The 15,923-nt window shown below is 33.6% G+C and overlaps 2 protein-coding genes across 2 annotated transcripts; one reads left to right on the top strand and one right to left on the bottom strand.

Moving 5' to 3' along the window:
- Positions 1-1,007: 1,007 nt before the first annotated feature.
- LOC11438547 (uncharacterized) lies at positions 1,008-7,096 on the top strand. The gene is made up of 3 exons (XM_003620577.4): positions 1,008-1,295; positions 5,613-5,913; positions 6,291-7,096. The coding sequence occupies exons 1-3, from the start codon at positions 1,088-1,090 to the stop codon at positions 6,919-6,921; spliced, it is 1,140 nt and encodes a 379-aa protein (XP_003620625.1). The 5' UTR covers positions 1,008-1,087; the 3' UTR covers positions 6,922-7,096.
- Positions 7,097-8,504: 1,408 nt separating this feature from the next.
- On the bottom strand, positions 8,505-12,049 carry LOC11443071 (uncharacterized). The gene is made up of 3 exons (XM_003620576.4): positions 11,145-12,049; positions 9,707-9,892; positions 8,505-9,041 (listed from the first exon to the last, which is right to left on the bottom strand). Exons 1-3 carry the CDS (start codon positions 11,598-11,600, stop codon positions 8,760-8,762), a joined length of 924 nt encoding a protein of 307 aa, XP_003620624.1. The 5' UTR covers positions 11,601-12,049; the 3' UTR covers positions 8,505-8,759.
- Between the last annotated feature and the right edge of the window lie 3,874 nt (positions 12,050-15,923).

The raw sequence follows: 15,923 nt of genomic DNA, 5'->3' as shown, positions 1-15,923 counted from the left end.
TTTCATCTGGTTTCCTCAAGGAATTTACCTCAGCTTCCATAATTTTGTTCATAGAGGAGATCTTAATTTCTAATTTTTTTTTTTCAATTCATCAATCATATACATCAATCAAGGTTTCAATTTGTTCTTCCATGGTTAAGGAACGAACAATTGAACCCTGTCTAGCTACTCCCATCTTTTGTCCGATTTCTGCTTCTCCTTCAATGGGCTCACACCAACAAAGGAAATTGTATTTAGTACACTCATAGACCAAACGATCCTTCATGTGTAAACCTTGATATCTGTCATTTTTTGACACCACCAATTTTTGTTGGCATAGTGAATCCAATTTGCTTTGGATCAAGATGCCTTGTCTTTATTAAAATAAAACAATAAATAAAATAAATGCATAATTGTTTTTTAATAGTCTGGTGGGGTCAGTTTTTTTGTTACACAATAGCCAACAAAAAGTTTCAAACCATTATGAGGTAATAGATCCAAACCATCCACATAAAAAAATATTAAATCAATGACTATTATTAAACTTTTCCATCAAGGGAAAGAACTTCCCTTTCCCAAATTAAACGGCACCGTAAGTGTAAGGTCTTGTGGTCATTGAAACTTAGTGTGTAGTCATTTTTAAAATTACATATTCGATTCTTTCTGATGTTAATTTAAGTGAACTAATTTAATTTTTGTAAAAAGAAAAATTTGTTATCTTATAAGTAAGTGAAGGGTAAAAAGCCATAAAAAGTGATGTGTATATTAGTATAGATTGCTATCGTCACCCAAGATCTTTTCCCATTTTTATTGTACTTAACTATATTTATTTTATCCTATTTGCAATATAATATAATTAAATAAATAATTATTTGATTTTATGTAACCAAAAAAAAATCCTAGTGAAATTGTTTCTATTATTATGGAACCTAACTTAACAAAACTATTAATTAAAAATTTAAATAATAATATTATAAACACCAACCTCAAAAAAAAAAAAAAAAAAAGTATTCATTTCATTGCACACACGGTGTAGGGTTTTATAAACACCTCTTGCCGGGATCTGAAACAAACAAATTCATTCACCACCAATCTTCTTTTTCCAATCATGTCTTCAACATCTCCATCTCAATCACCACCATCTCACCATCATCACCACCAACCTCTCTTAAGCAGCCTCGTCGTCCGTCCTTCCCTCACCGAAAATTCACCTCCCGGTGCTGCTGCTCATTCCAATGATTACGAGCCTGGTGAACTCCGTCGTGATCCTCCTCCCGTCAATTATTCTCGCTCTGATCGCTATTCCGATGACGCTGGTTTGTAATTCGTTCCTTCGCTCCAATTTCTCTTCGCTATTCTATTCTGATTTAGGTTTTTTTAATTTTTAATTATATACTGGATTTGTTTGTTAGTTTTATGGTACCTCTGATTGAAGGCATGTCTGTCTGATTACTGACTCATGTGATTACATTCAATTCAATTTCATTTTCTCAAATTAGGTGTTTACAATTTTTTATTTCGGAATTAGGGATAATATACTTGATTTGTTTGTTAAGGTAATTCGTATCCAAAAGTTACATTTAATTTATGTCATTTTTCTCAAATTATCATTTTAGTCTATGTATGAGTTTAGTGTCCTGTGTCTGGGTCTATGCTTCGTAGGTTGATAAAATGTTGTTAGGGGAATTTGAACAAATCACTATTGTTACAATATTACATTCAATTATGTCATTTTCTCAAATTATTATTTTAGTGGACATGGTAGCGTAGTGTCCGGTGTCTATGTCTATGCTTCATAGGTTTGTAAAATGTTGTTAAATATTTGCTATAGTGGAAGAGGAGTTTCTATTTTATTGTTACGTTGTGAGAGTTTGAACAAACCACTATTTTTGGCGAACCACAATTGACAACACTAGGCTATGATTTGAGAACGTAATGAAATTATTTGGATGATAAAAATTGGGAATTTTTTGATATGTTGTTTGGTTTATATTTTTTATAGTTGTTTTTAAATATTGAGGTCTGAAGTTTTAGATTTTGTTTGTTTGTTTTTTCTTGCGGCATCTAGGTCCTGTTTGGTCTGCCTTTTTATTGACTTATCTTCTACTTCAAAGTAGAAGCAGGGCCAAACAACATTTATATTAAGCTTTTTCAGTTAAAAAGTGACTTTTTTATAAAGAAGAAAAATAAGAAAATAGGACTTTTAAAATAAGGTGATGAGAGTTACTTCTACCAGGCACGCGTGACTTATTTTTCCTGCTCCACGCACATATTTTATGTTTCATTTTTTATTTTTCTGACATTTTTATTTTGAGAGCAATTTTTCTGAAGTTCTTTCTTACCGTTAAATTGGTTTTGTTGACGTCATGTGCTCATAAACTCAATTTTGTTTACCAAATCATGTGCTCTTCAATTGATATGTATTGGTTTTTTTTACCGCATTTTTTTTGTTAATTAATTTCTATAATTTGTTTATTTAAAAATTTGTTATCTTTTTATTAAACATCTAAAAAAATTACCATTCACAATTTGGTATCGTGGTACTTTTTACTGGCAATGGTATATTAGTATTTAAATAATGTTTTCTAATGATATCATTAGCATTTTATTATGACTTTTAAAAAACATTATGATTCTTCAAAAAAAAAAAAAAATTATGATGTAAATTTAAAGGTCCAATATTTATATACTTAATCAATGTTTATTTTTTTTGAAGGAAATAAGAATTATTATTATTCAAAACTTTTAATATAATTACATTCTCTTTTCTAAATTTTTGTTTCATTTTAAAAATATTTATTTGTCGTAATATATAATAAAATATGACATTTCTTAAAATAAATTCATTTTATTTAAAAATATTATCAAGCACTTTATTTGGTATAAAACATAAAACTTATTGGTATAAAAAAATATTATCAAACACTTTGACGTAAAAAAATATTTTGAAATGAAAAGCAACATTTACCAAACAACTTTTAACTTCATTTTTAAAGCTAATAATTTTAACTTTAAGTTTAAAGTTGCTTCTATGTCTGAAAAAAGTTGGGCTAAACGCACCCCTATCATTATAAGTGCTTAAATATACCTATTTCTAAAGCAAAAGTTAAATTGGTTTTGGTATAAACTATAAGCAATAAGCTGTTTTCATAAGCTATTTTGGAGAATTTGTTAACATAAAGCTGAAAACAACTTATGAACAATGTTAATAGATGTTTTCATACATTCTCCCCAACAGTCTCACAAAACTCATGGCAATAGATAAGCTCAGATAAACAAATCCAAATAAGCCTAATGTCTTTGTTGTTTTTTTTTTGTTGCGTGTAATTAGAATTGGATTTGATTGAAATATCAACTTGACTCTGCTAATTACTAATAGTTTCGGGACATTCTTTATTGGGTGATGACTGATGATGACATATATGGGAACAAATGAAATGATATATTTTTACGTGTAATTATTAGCATTGGATTTGATTGAAATTTCAACTTGACTACTGCTAACACCAATAGTTCAGGGTCATACATTGTTCGTTGATGACAACAAATTGAGGGAATGACTTTTATGTTCGTTGTGGCTGTGAAAATTGAAATATGGTCCATGTCTTTTTTTTTTAATGTTCAAATAGGTGAAAGCGTGGTTTTGAAGTAGAATTGAGTCGTTGAATTTGTTGTATTCAGTTTATTTGGGAGTTAGGTGAAAATTTCCCTTTGTTTTTTTTTATGCTAATGGGTGGAGTTGCTCTTGTATGACTCAGGAATTATTAGTTATTTTTTAATTCCTTGTCTCTTGCAAATGCAAAGTAAGATTACTCATAATAGATCTACCATGGGTCTTGGTTATCATTGGATCCCTCTATGATTGGATATATGGCATCATGATGCCTTTTACTTGATTTTTTTTACTGATATTATGTATATGGATGTCGGTTTTGTTAGGCCTGCTGTCTGTTCATTTCATGCATAACACACATATGGATGCCCTAACGATTATGGAGTTTCAACAATGAGTAAATTTTGAATTTGTGTGTTACAGCTCAGATGCTGCCTCAAGTTTTTGGGCTTTGAGGAAGGCATGTTGCTTTGAACTCAGCTTGAGGAAGTGTTAATATGTGTTGAATAATGGAAATTGTTCATTCTGCATGAGCATATGGGTGGGTTTGCAGCACAATATCTGCTGCATGGGTTATCATTTTGCAGGGTCGTGGGTATATGTTTGGTTTGGGTTTTGGGTTTTTGTGGACGTAAAGACAGAGTCAAGTTTAATGGAATTTGGGCTATTGCCATACATGGTATTGCATGGGCAAATGCGCTAGAACATCAACGTGGTTACAGGATTTGTAGGGTGTATCCGATATTTGGTTAGTATATGTAGGTTCTGCTAAAAGAAATGCGTGGGTGTGTGAGTTGGTTTTGCCATCTTGCAGAAGCTGACTTGACTTTGTGGAAAGATAATATTTACTGATGAAAATGTTCATGGTGTCATGGGTTATATGTGGTTTTTTGTTATTCGACTCCTGGTTATTTCAATTTCAGCTACATGTATATGGTTTACTTGTGGTATATTCCTTGCAATGATTGTTTTGGATGGTGGTTGTCATTTTAGTTTCTGTGGTTTTTTCTTCTTTGGTTGGTTAATTAGAGGGATATCAGATGGTTATTTCTTTACAACATGGAACACTGATTTCAGAGTAGTAATTTAGGAACTTCTGTTATCATGTGGCTGTATAGCTTCAGCTGAATCCTTACCAATTTTAATATCGATGCATTAACTGGGACCATTGATAATTTGACGCGGTACACCTTCTAACAATGAACTGATGCACTTCTCCATGCCTGAAATCTTTTCTCCTGTTTTGAAGTTATCTGGGGACACAGTTTATTCCAGAAGAAGGTTGATTGCCGGGATAATTTTGCATGGCTTCAATGGGTTTTTGGTGCCTGGGCCATTCTTTTGCTCAGCTTGCTGCTAATTCATGAATTATGTTTCCTGAATTGACCCTTGGCTATCACAGCAGACTAACAAATATGGTCCCAAGAGGAGTCTAACAAGTTATTGATGGGAGCAGGATATTAAACGTCTGGATTTGTTGCGCTTCGGGGGTGGTTTTTGCGGGTTATTTTCTTGTGGTGTATATTCTGATTGTGGGATCAGGAGTTTGATTTCTTTCTAAATGGTGATATGACATTGGTCTATACTTTATCATGTGGGATTAGCTTTTTTTAGAAATTAGCTCTTAATCTTGACTCCAAAACTTGATTATGGATTTAATATTTCAGATGCTTAGGTTAGTGGTTTGTATAATTAACTATATAAGGGTCTATGGTATAACATTCAGACAGAAAGAATTGTGATCAAGATTATACAGGAGGTAACTTTTATGTTAGTGGAAATACTTGCTCATAGAGCCTTTTTTATCATGGTAATATGGATCAGGTTTTTGGTATAAGACATTGAATTATTGAAGGTGTTACTGTTATGTAAACTTCCTGCACTCTTCACCTTTTTAGTTCCCTATACGCTGGTAAACTTCATTTGTAATGTTAAACTGATTATATGGAAGTTGCATTATCAAATGTTTTGGGCCTGCCGTAGTTTGCAATACTAAATTCTAATGTCTTTGTTTTCCCAGGATATAGATTCCGTGCAGGTTCCTCGTCTCCTGTTCACCACCGTAGAGATGCTGATCATCGCTTCCCTTCTGATTATAATCACTTTCCGCGGAACCGTGGATTTGGTGGCGGGAGAGATTTTGGCAGATTTCGAGACCCTCCACACCCGTATGCTCGAGGTAGACCAGGTGGCAGGCCATTTGGTAGAGCTTTTGATGGACCTGGGTACGGTCATAGACATGGAAGAGGGGAAGGTCTTCATGGCAGAAACAATCCCAATGTGCGCCCTAGGGAGGGAGATTGGATGTGTCCCGATGCATTGTAAGTGCTAGTCTGTCTAATTGTGACTAGGTTTTCATTTTCATTGGAATTACCTGTCGTTTTGCCTTTTACCATTCTTCTAATTAGCTCGGTAGTTTTGAAATTTGAGTTTAATTTTGAAACACTGTCAGTGTAGAACATTTCACACTGAGCAAATCAAAACCGTTCAGATATACGAATTTAAAAATAGTTATGGTAAAAGTCATATTTTTAATGATCTTACTAGTATGATTGACTGACTGTGAAACATCCTTACATTGACAGTTTATTTGAATTAAATTCTTAAAATTTAGGATTCTGGTTGGTAAATATCGAAAGTCTATACAGTGGCGTCATTCCAAGCATATCTTATCGTTTTTCGCTTTACTTTCTTGCAGATGTGGTAATCTGAATTTTGCTAGGCGAGACTTTTGTAACCAATGTAAGAGGCCTCGTCCTGCTGCTGCTGGAAGTCCTCCTAGGAGGGGTTCTCCACCACTTCATGCTCCTCCTAGACGCTATCCTGGTCCTCCATTTGACCGCTCCCCAGAAAGGCCTATGAATGGCTACAGATCTCCTCCTCCTCGTCTGATGGGAAGGGATGGCCTTAGAGACTACGGACCTGCCGCCGCTGCTCTGCCACCCCTCAGACATGAAGGTAGATTTCCAGATCCTCATCTGCATAGAGAGCGTATGGATTACATGGATGATGCCTACAGAGGGAGAGGTAAGTTTGATAGGCCACCTCCATTGGACTGGGACAACAGAGATCGTGGTAGAGACGGTTTCTCCAATGAAAGGAAAGGATTTGAGAGGAGGCCACTGTCACCTTCTGCACCTCTTTTGCCTTCACTTCCTCCTCATCGCGGCGGTGATCGCTGGTCTCGCGACGTGAGAGATAGAAGCCGTTCTCCCATAAGAGGCGGTCCACCAGCAAAAGACTATCGAAGGGATCCGGTCATGAGTCGTGGTGGAAGAGATGATAGGCGTGGTGGTGTGGGACGTGACAGAATTGGAGGAATGTATTAGCTGAAGGTGATTAATTAATGAAATGTACTTTGTGATGTAATGTTTAGCTTTCATTATTAGATATTGAGCTATGTAGAGTTTGAGAGGTTAGTTCATGAATCTTCATTATGGGGCTAACCCATCGGAAAACATTTTGATAGTATTGAAATGCATGGTACATTGGTTTTATTCATTCCTTCTAATCTTTTCCTCTGGTTTGTTGTTTGTAAAAGTGAAAGTATTTCCATGACTTAGATCATTCAAAACCATTGTTCAGCTATCCCACCATTGTTCAGCTATCCCTCGAATCGGTAGCCCCGTAAAGGGACATCTGGTTTTATTTCTGGGGTTGTAAAACTGCCTTCTAAATAGACACTTTATAGCACCATTATTGGTTGCTTTATTGAGTTCATAGTTGGTTACCAAATCACATATGTCGGGGTCACATGGATATTTGGCTTTGTGATGAGTTCTCTGACTCAAGAGCGTGTCTGTAGAGAGAAGTGATGTAAAATAATATATAAAAGCAAGCGGGACTCATTTAAAGAACCCGTATGTGTATGACAGATGTGGATGCTCTTACAAATCAAATTTATGTTTTTTTTTTTGTCGTCATCGCTCTAAAATTTAGATAGGTGAAAGACACTCCTATGCAAGGACAGAGGGAACCATAGACTTCATTAAAATTATGATAAAATTCACGTGTAACATTTCAACCGAAGTTTTTTAGATTGGAATTCAAATTAACAATGAATGTGAGCTGAATTTCTCCCTTTGCAACAACTAAAACCATAACATAATATAAAATAACATTTGTTTCGTAGGTTTTGTTGGTTTCAAAAATCAATTATATAGTGAATAAAATTGATGATGTGAGAACGAATTTTTTATGGGCAAATTGATTTTAGAAAGGGATCCATAAACTTCAAGTAATTCACAAGTCATACTTTAACTCAGTTATTATATTATTCTCCAATACAGCAGATACAATTTTTTTAACTTTAATTTGATGAGTACCCCAGAATCCAGATATATGTATATTCATGACATGAAACTGAAATGCAACTTGAGAATAAAGTACCAAATGGTTTATCCAGTTACTTGAACAATGCTAAGTTTGTGAAGGAGGAATGCATTTGATCTTCGCAAAACAAACTCTTAAAGAGGGACGAAGAACTTTAAACTAAAACCTAAGCATCCAAACACTTCAGCGAAAATTAGTCTCATGATTGGTCCAAAAAATCGAACAACCTAAGTTTTTTTTCTGGTCTAAAAAGCAAGAAAGGAGGCTTTTCTTAGAGAAATTTTAATGAAGAGACGTGCATCACCAAATTTTTTTGAGTCTATATCTCTCCAAATGGAGAAATGGAGAGGATACAAAATAGAGAAGATCTTGACTCATAATAAAGGAGTAAGCACCCACAACACAAAATCAAATTTAAAATTGAGAATTTTCTTGCTCAATGTTAACCAACAGCCTATATTTTTTCCACGAATCTCTAGTAGATTTTCTTTCACCTTTAGATCATGTTTGGATAAACAACTTAAATAAGCGCTACTAGTATAAACTTATGATACAAATTCTTATGTATAAGCTATTTCTATAACAAAAACACAATAAAGTCGATATATTTTTATATAAACTATAAGTTTTTTTCATATGGTATCCTCTATGAAAATAGACTATAAACAGCTAATGGACATTCATAAATTGTTTTCATAAACTCTCCTAAGCACCCTCACAATTGTCATAACTAAGCTCAAATAAGTTGATCCAAACAAACCCTTAATATATCTCAAGCCAGTAGAATGAACTGAAATAGCTCACAAGAAACTTGTTACTGTTATACCAAAACCACTTAGATGTTGTATCTACATTCATTCTCTTTAAGTTTGATGTACTTGTTGTTGTGGGGGTCAACGGCTATTGAGCAAGAGACACGCTGTGTGTGTTTAGTCCTCACCAACTTGCCTACAACATTTCCGCGCGACTTAACTTCAAAGACAAGCGTTAACGATATTTTACCGTTGTCTACCGAGCTAGCTACGTCTGCACCAGCGCCGTACAATGGAACCTTGCTTCCTTGTATATTCACAGACACTGTTCGGCGACTCTTTCGCTGTTGATGATATTTCTTCAACTGCAGCATTATGGAATTTGAGAGTAAGAATGGTGATCATCATCAGACATCAGAAGCAAAAAGCTGCTTCTTTACATTTAAGCCACTCCTTCAAAGGCCAATTTTGAACTCACTTTTGACTTATGGGAGCTTCTTAATTAAAGTAAGTCCAACAGTTTACATTTACAAAAAAGTCTTAATAAACTTGTAGATGTTTAGGAAAAGTTAGAGAAAACTTTTTAAAAAATTGAGACACGGGCTAATTTCAATTTATTAGAAAAGTTTTTGTTTGAAAAAATCATTATGAAAATTATTTTAATCTTCTGTCTAAAAATGTATTTGCATTCTGTCCATCAAAAAAGTTCTAGCCCTGTTTGGATGAACAGCTTAATTAAGTGTTTATAGCATAAGCGCTTATCAAATAAATGCTTATGTATAAGTTATTTCTATAACAAAAGATAAAATAATATCAAACTGTTTTCAAATAAGATATAAGCTATTTTTCATAAGCTGTCCTGGTGAGCTTACATACATAAGTTCTCCCAAACACTTTTCCAAGTGCTTATGTCAGTAGATAAGTTCAAATAAGCCAATCCAAACAGACTAGTTTTCAGTTACTGCTTCTTGAGAACTTTATCAAAATTGTTTCTAAATCAACAAGGACTGGGCGTTGTTAGAATATTTACCTCACCAGTCGCAACTGTAAGATCAGAATACATAAGATTCACCGACTTGGAGCTGACATAAATGCCGAAAAAGGTTGCAGGGTTATGCACTAACATTCTCATCGAACAGTTCACTGTAAGCATCTTAGTTGGAACTCCAGTGACGTCTGACCCTTCTCCAAAGTAGAAGTTATGTACTGTCAAACTCTTCAACAAGTGATTCATTATAAATAACATATAACATAGAGATGAATAACAAACAAATATATGATACTTAAAAGTTTCATTCTTATACAGAAAATTTGAATATCTCACTCTTCACATAACATAGATAAACCACTAAACCAGTGTTGTTAACTAGTAGCTATAGTGGCGCTATAGTGCAGCAGAATTAGAACAAATCGCTATTGTTCTGTGATAAACTATGTACAAAATGTTGTCAAATAGCGGCATTAGTGTTATAGCACTGTTGCGTAGAATAATTTGAACAAACTGCTATTTTTTGCGACCCGCGATTGCAAGCTTGTAACAAGGCATCTACAGTAGCACGAAAAGTTGCCAGGGAGAAATTTAATATAAAGAAGTTGGGAAGGGTATCTACAACCCATACAATGCCCTATGAAGCAGATTATGCAAATTTTACTCAAACTCCATATTTTACCATGCTACTAAAGTACTACCAATATAAGTCAACACCGGCAAAATATACACCACTAAGTGTGTATTGGGATTGACATTGAGTGGCAAAATCACAATGACGGCGTGATTTTGTTGAAACTCCAAAATGTGACACCGTGATTCTGCCAAACTCACCACCAATCCAAGCAAGAACTAAAACAGAACGGTGACATGAATCTGTAATATATACTCTACAGCCAACGCTAGTAATTCCATTTTGGCGAATCATGTCTCCTAGTATGACTTGACTATCAAGTTCAGTCACACAAATCCGTCAATCACACCACATGATCATATATTTTCTCTCAACCATCATGCCAAATCCCAGAAGACTATCTTAAAAAATAACATAAATAATAGTTTCCTTATAACTATAATGAAAAACAGCTAAATGTTTGTCCTTTGATTAAAAAACAATTAGACAGTTATAATTAATGTTATATACCTTAAAAAGTCTACCATTTAGGACTATATGGATTGACCTATGTGAATTTATCTACTGACATAAGCACTTGTAAGACTGATTGGGAGAGCTTATGGCAACAGTTTAGGAAATGTCCATAAATCGTTTTCAGTTTATTTCTACAAGCTCTCCAAGATAGCTTATGAAAACAACTTATAGCTAAATGAAAACAATTCGACTTTATTTTCGCTTTTCTTATAGTAATAGCTTATACATAAAAACTTTTATAATGAACACTTAATTAAGTTATTTATCCAAACAGAGCCTTATTAAACACAATTGTGAAGCAAACAGCCAATGCAAGGAAGATTCTTATACCTTGACACTGAGCTGAGGTTTGTAATGCAAGCTAGCAGCCCAAATGATGAAACAAAACAAACTAAAAACCAACACAAACCCAACAACTGCAACGAAAAACTGAACCCTCCTCGAAACTCCATTTCCATCACCATCAAAATCACCATAACCACCATTTTCTTCTTCAATCACCTTAGATCCAATCCACCCTTTATCATTCACTTTTCTATTCACTTTTCTACCTAAAAAGGAGCTATTATAACCACCAGAGATTCTACTTGAAGAAGAAGCTCTTGAATGGTGACCATAGGATTGGTGTGAAGGTGAATCCATTGGACTTGGTTGCATTGTTGATGATTTGTCACCATCATGAGAAGATTCTCTTGAAGGACTTTGAACGTAATAAGGGGTTTGTTTTTGTGATCTTGGTGATGATGGGTCGAAACTGGTGACATCAGAATCAGTTTTTATGTGCATGTTGAAAAAGTGATTAAGTGAATAAGCACGTTTGTGACTTGATGAAAGATGGAAAAATTAATGGTGCCCAGATGAGAAAAATGCAAGCTTTTGGTTTGAATTTTTGTGGGTTGGGAAGAAATTTTGGTATTTGATGGAGGAAATGATGAATTTAGAGAAATTGTTCAAAACCCTTATCAGGGTTTGGGTTAGGGTTTTGAAGGAATTGAGATTTGAGAATTTGGACAGAATGAAAGGTGAGAAGTGGAGTTGAAGAGGAAGTGAAGAATTGGGATCATGGGAAAGTGGAGTGAAGCATTGATGATAATTGGAAAAAAAAGAACTTCATGTTCTCTATGCATAAATTCTCAGCATTGATGAGCATTGATGGAAATTCTCAGAAATTGATGATAATTCTCAGAAATGATGCACAAATTAGTCTTCAACAGGGAAAAAAAAAAAAAAAAAACTTGTTTACTCTCTTATGAAAGTAAATCGAGACATTAATGCTTTGGTTGGAAATTTTGAAGGGAGGAGAGGATTTTGAAAAGAAAAAAAATAAAAATGAGTAAGTGGAAGAAATAAAAGACATTGAAAAGAGATGATTTTTTATGTTAATTTTTTATTCATAATACAAAATCCCCATTATTTGGGGAATCCTTAAATTCTATTGGAAGAGAGTTTTGAAGGATTTATATGAATTTTTAAAATTTAATCTATGTTGTGATGATATTTATTAAAATTTAAAATATATTAATCATAATCATTAATTTATCTTTCACTTAAAAATCGTTCTTTCAAAAAATGTGAAAGATTTTTTTATTTTTGTATATATTTTCAACCCCCGAAAGCCATCACCGCCCCGTCCCCTCCAAACTCACAAACAAACCTTAAGTTTTTCAGTCGATTTCTTTACCAAACCGGTCATTTTTCTCTGCTTTTGAACCATGATTAGCATACGTGACTCTTCATTTTTTTTAAGAGGGTGTGGCTCTTCATCTGTTAAGTAATAATGCGGGTGTGTTTTGAGTTAAGATCCTCCTATTTTTTAGTCTATTCGATTGTTCTATATAACTTATTAACCAATTTATCCATATAAATTATTTAGAATTTTATTTTTGGTTCTTACAAAAAAAAAAATCGCAGTAACATTATCCATCAACATTTGTTAGTCTTTGTAAAAAAATTTATCAGCATTTTTAGTTCATAAAATGTTAAAGGAAAAGTTTACGTGGACTAAAAAAGTGCGATTTTTTGTATGAATTAAAACAAAATTTTGAATATTTATAGATACCATTTACTTATTAACCCTTATTTTTATAAGAGATAAAGATGATCATTACTTCTCGTCAATGACTAATATGTACTCTATGAGTGACTTCATCATTTAAGGAAATGATTTATCGGCCTCCATTAGTTGATCAGATAAAGTTTAATACAAATGGCGTAACTGCTTCAATTTCTTCATCTTATGGAGGCATATTCAAAAATAATGATGCCCAATTTTTATGTTGTTTCCCAAGTGACACATGCTTTGGATATGCTTATCGTGCTGAGCTATCTAGTGCAATAAGAACAATAAAGATTACTTCTCAAAACAATTGGATAAGGAACGCTTCGTGTTTTGTCGGTGCTTGAAACAATTTTGCCTTCTCCATATTACTATATCTTTAGGGTCAAAAAATTTATATGAGAAACTACTGAACTCAATCACTTATTGTCGTTACTCTTTAGTTTTCTGTTGAAGTCTATCCGGTAGAGGTACTCAAATTGGATCCGTGATCGATTGATAGATTTCGCCGTAATCTTAATTGGTTACTTCCAATTACATAAATCAATAGTTCAAATCACACTCAAAGGTAGGGCATTTCCCATTTTATAGGAACTTTTGTACCATAAACAATGGTATCTCCAATTATAGCCCCTTTTGCTTTGAAACTGATTTCTCTCTAGTAATTCTAGCATTCAAAGTCATCTTCCTTAATTTCTTAGAATCTAAGAAACAGATGGAACAACCGTAAAATAATCTATAAAAATATGGATTTTCTCGTTTCTCATGTGTATAGAAAAGGGAACCGGTGTGCAGATGCGCTCTTAATGATTTCACTATTTGGTATTTGGGAAAGTTTTGTTAAGATTAATCTTGGTACGTCTTGGTATGATCGATCTTCCCTTGGTTATTAGGGAAAAGATTGACTTGATGCCCCCTTATTTTTTGTTTCTTCGTCTCTTTGGTTATATACATATTGCAACTCTTTGGTGTTAAAGAAATAAATGAATACGTCTATATAAAAAGGCGTTGGAGCTTCTAGTGGACAGAAAAGAAAATATTTTGAGTATTAATTTTCCCTGTAATTAATCCTTTGATCAGTACCATTGAATTCATTGACATGATTCTTGTAATAGATGCATGATAGAAGGAATTTTCATTTTAATGCTGCAATGATTTTACAAATCATGTGTGTGTCTATATATATAGAGACACACATTTGTCTGATCATTCATGTTTTAATCAACTTTAGAAATTCCTCACACTGAAATTTCAAAAATGCTAACCAAATGCTACATTGCCCTAGTTCTTGCTCTTATATCTTCTCCATGCAATGCTTCAAATGGTGTCAAGTGTCAAGAAAACCAAACCACAAATAACAATAAGATTGTGGGAAAGTTAAAAACAAAACCAGGACAAAATCTTGAATGGCATGTTCCCAATGTGTCATGTTCGGTGACTTACGGTCATTTAAAGGCTATTTGTCACGACCCAAAATTCAATATCATGACCGGCGTACGAACTAGAGCACCCTAGTCCGGCAAGCCTATTGACGACACTTGACAAACTATAATTTAAACAATTTTCAAATTGACTTTCACTTAAAATGATATCCACTGAGATTTCGACAGAGTATCCTCTATATTTTGAATACTTTCCAAGATGTGAATCTTGTCTATATACTTGTATTATCAGCAGAATCTCAAAGTGACATAACTAGATGTTTATACAGCTCAAAACAAAACATTTGTCGACTGCCAATAGCTGCAGATACATCGACCATTCAGTTTATACATAGAGGAGACCTACCAAAAGAATGACATTGATATATCTTTAACTCTGCTACAAGCTTTCTACACACTTGACTTTGAATCTGAAAAAATGTAATAAGAAGGGGTAAGTCATAAAGACTTAGTGAGGAGACAACAATCACCACCAAATAGAATGGAAACACGCATGGGCACGATTATTTATTTTTCTCAAATCTAATTTTTAACTTACAAGGCTAGTAACTGTATAAAAATATAATAAATTCACAAAGTGTACCATGAAAATTCATAAAACTTTGTAATTTTATCAAACCAAATAGATGGGTGAATGTCGTCAAGAGGTACCATGAAACCAAATCATATTACGAGATAATCAAATCCAAAGTGTAATTTTATCAAACCAAAGTGTACCATGAAACTTCATAAAACTTTCAATGTCGTCAAGAGGTGAAACCAAATCCACAACTTTAAAGAAAATATATAAATCGATTATAATGAAAAGGAATCGAGATAATCAAATCCAAATAGAATATAAAAATCGGGCTTAATGAAATGGAATCAAAATAATCACTTCAAAGAAAATATAAAATCATATTCAATTTCATAATACCAAAATAATCAACTTTAAATAAAGTATAGAAATTTAACTTTGGTGAAAATAATCAAATGGGTGAATCGAGAACTAGCTTCATCTCGTTGATAGCCCTCTCCTCCCAATGGTGGCCTTTCCATGGGGCGGCTCCATCTAACGGATAGCTCTTTTCTCTCGACTCAAAACAAAGTGTAAAACATTTTCAATTAGGGAGTTTACCTCTCATTGATAGCCTTCTCCTCCTAATGACGGCCTTTCCATAGGGGCGGCTCCATCTAACGGGGTAATTCTACCTAATTGAAATCACATACTAGGTGCAACTAGGTCGTCGTCATTATAACCATAATTTTCAAAACACCATTCTTAAAACACAATGCTAAAACCATATTTCACAACATAACAAAACTTATTTCAAAGTATGTATCATCAAAACTCAATCGAAAATCCACTACTTATAATCATAAGTAAATCCAAATTCAAATCCAAATCCAAATCGCGTACAAATTAATATCGAATCCTTTCAAAGACGCATATTTCAAAACCACGTATCACAACATATCAAAACTACTATGAAAATACATACAATCAAATTCTCCATTTCAATCCCTCTACTTTATAAATCGCAAGTAAAATCCAAATCCAAATAGAGCGCATATTAATATCGAAAGTTTCCAAAAACATATTTTCAAACCGTATTTCCCATATCTCCAACA

This window comes from Medicago truncatula, chromosome 6 (genome assembly GCF_003473485.1).
Source record: "Medicago truncatula cultivar Jemalong A17 chromosome 6, MtrunA17r5.0-ANR, whole genome shotgun sequence".
NCBI lineage: Eukaryota > Viridiplantae > Streptophyta > Magnoliopsida > Fabales > Fabaceae > Medicago > Medicago truncatula.
The sequence above is the reverse complement of the archived record's forward strand: the minus strand, read 5'-3'. Positions and strand labels throughout refer to the sequence as shown.

Excerpts from the sequence above, each read along its gene's own strand:
- LOC11443071 (XM_003620576.4), bottom strand. The coding sequence starts at position 11,600 with ATGCACATAAAAACTGATTCTGATGTCACCAGTTTCGACCCATCATCA. Across the intron at positions 9,893-11,144 it reads AACCTCAGCTCAGTGTCAAG|AGTTTGACAGTACATAACTT; the intron begins GTATAAGAATCT and ends CACTTGTTGAAG. Across the intron at positions 9,042-9,706 it reads TTACAGTTGCGACTGGTGAG|TTGAAGAAATATCATCAACA; the intron begins GTAAATATTCTA and ends ATAATGCTGCAG.
- LOC11438547 (XM_003620577.4), top strand. The coding sequence starts at position 1,088 with ATGTCTTCAACATCTCCATCTCAATCACCACCATCTCACCATCATCAC. Across the intron at positions 1,296-5,612 it reads TCGCTATTCCGATGACGCTG|GATATAGATTCCGTGCAGGT; the intron begins GTTTGTAATTCG and ends TTGTTTTCCCAG. Across the intron at positions 5,914-6,290 it reads TGGATGTGTCCCGATGCATT|ATGTGGTAATCTGAATTTTG; the intron begins GTAAGTGCTAGT and ends ACTTTCTTGCAG.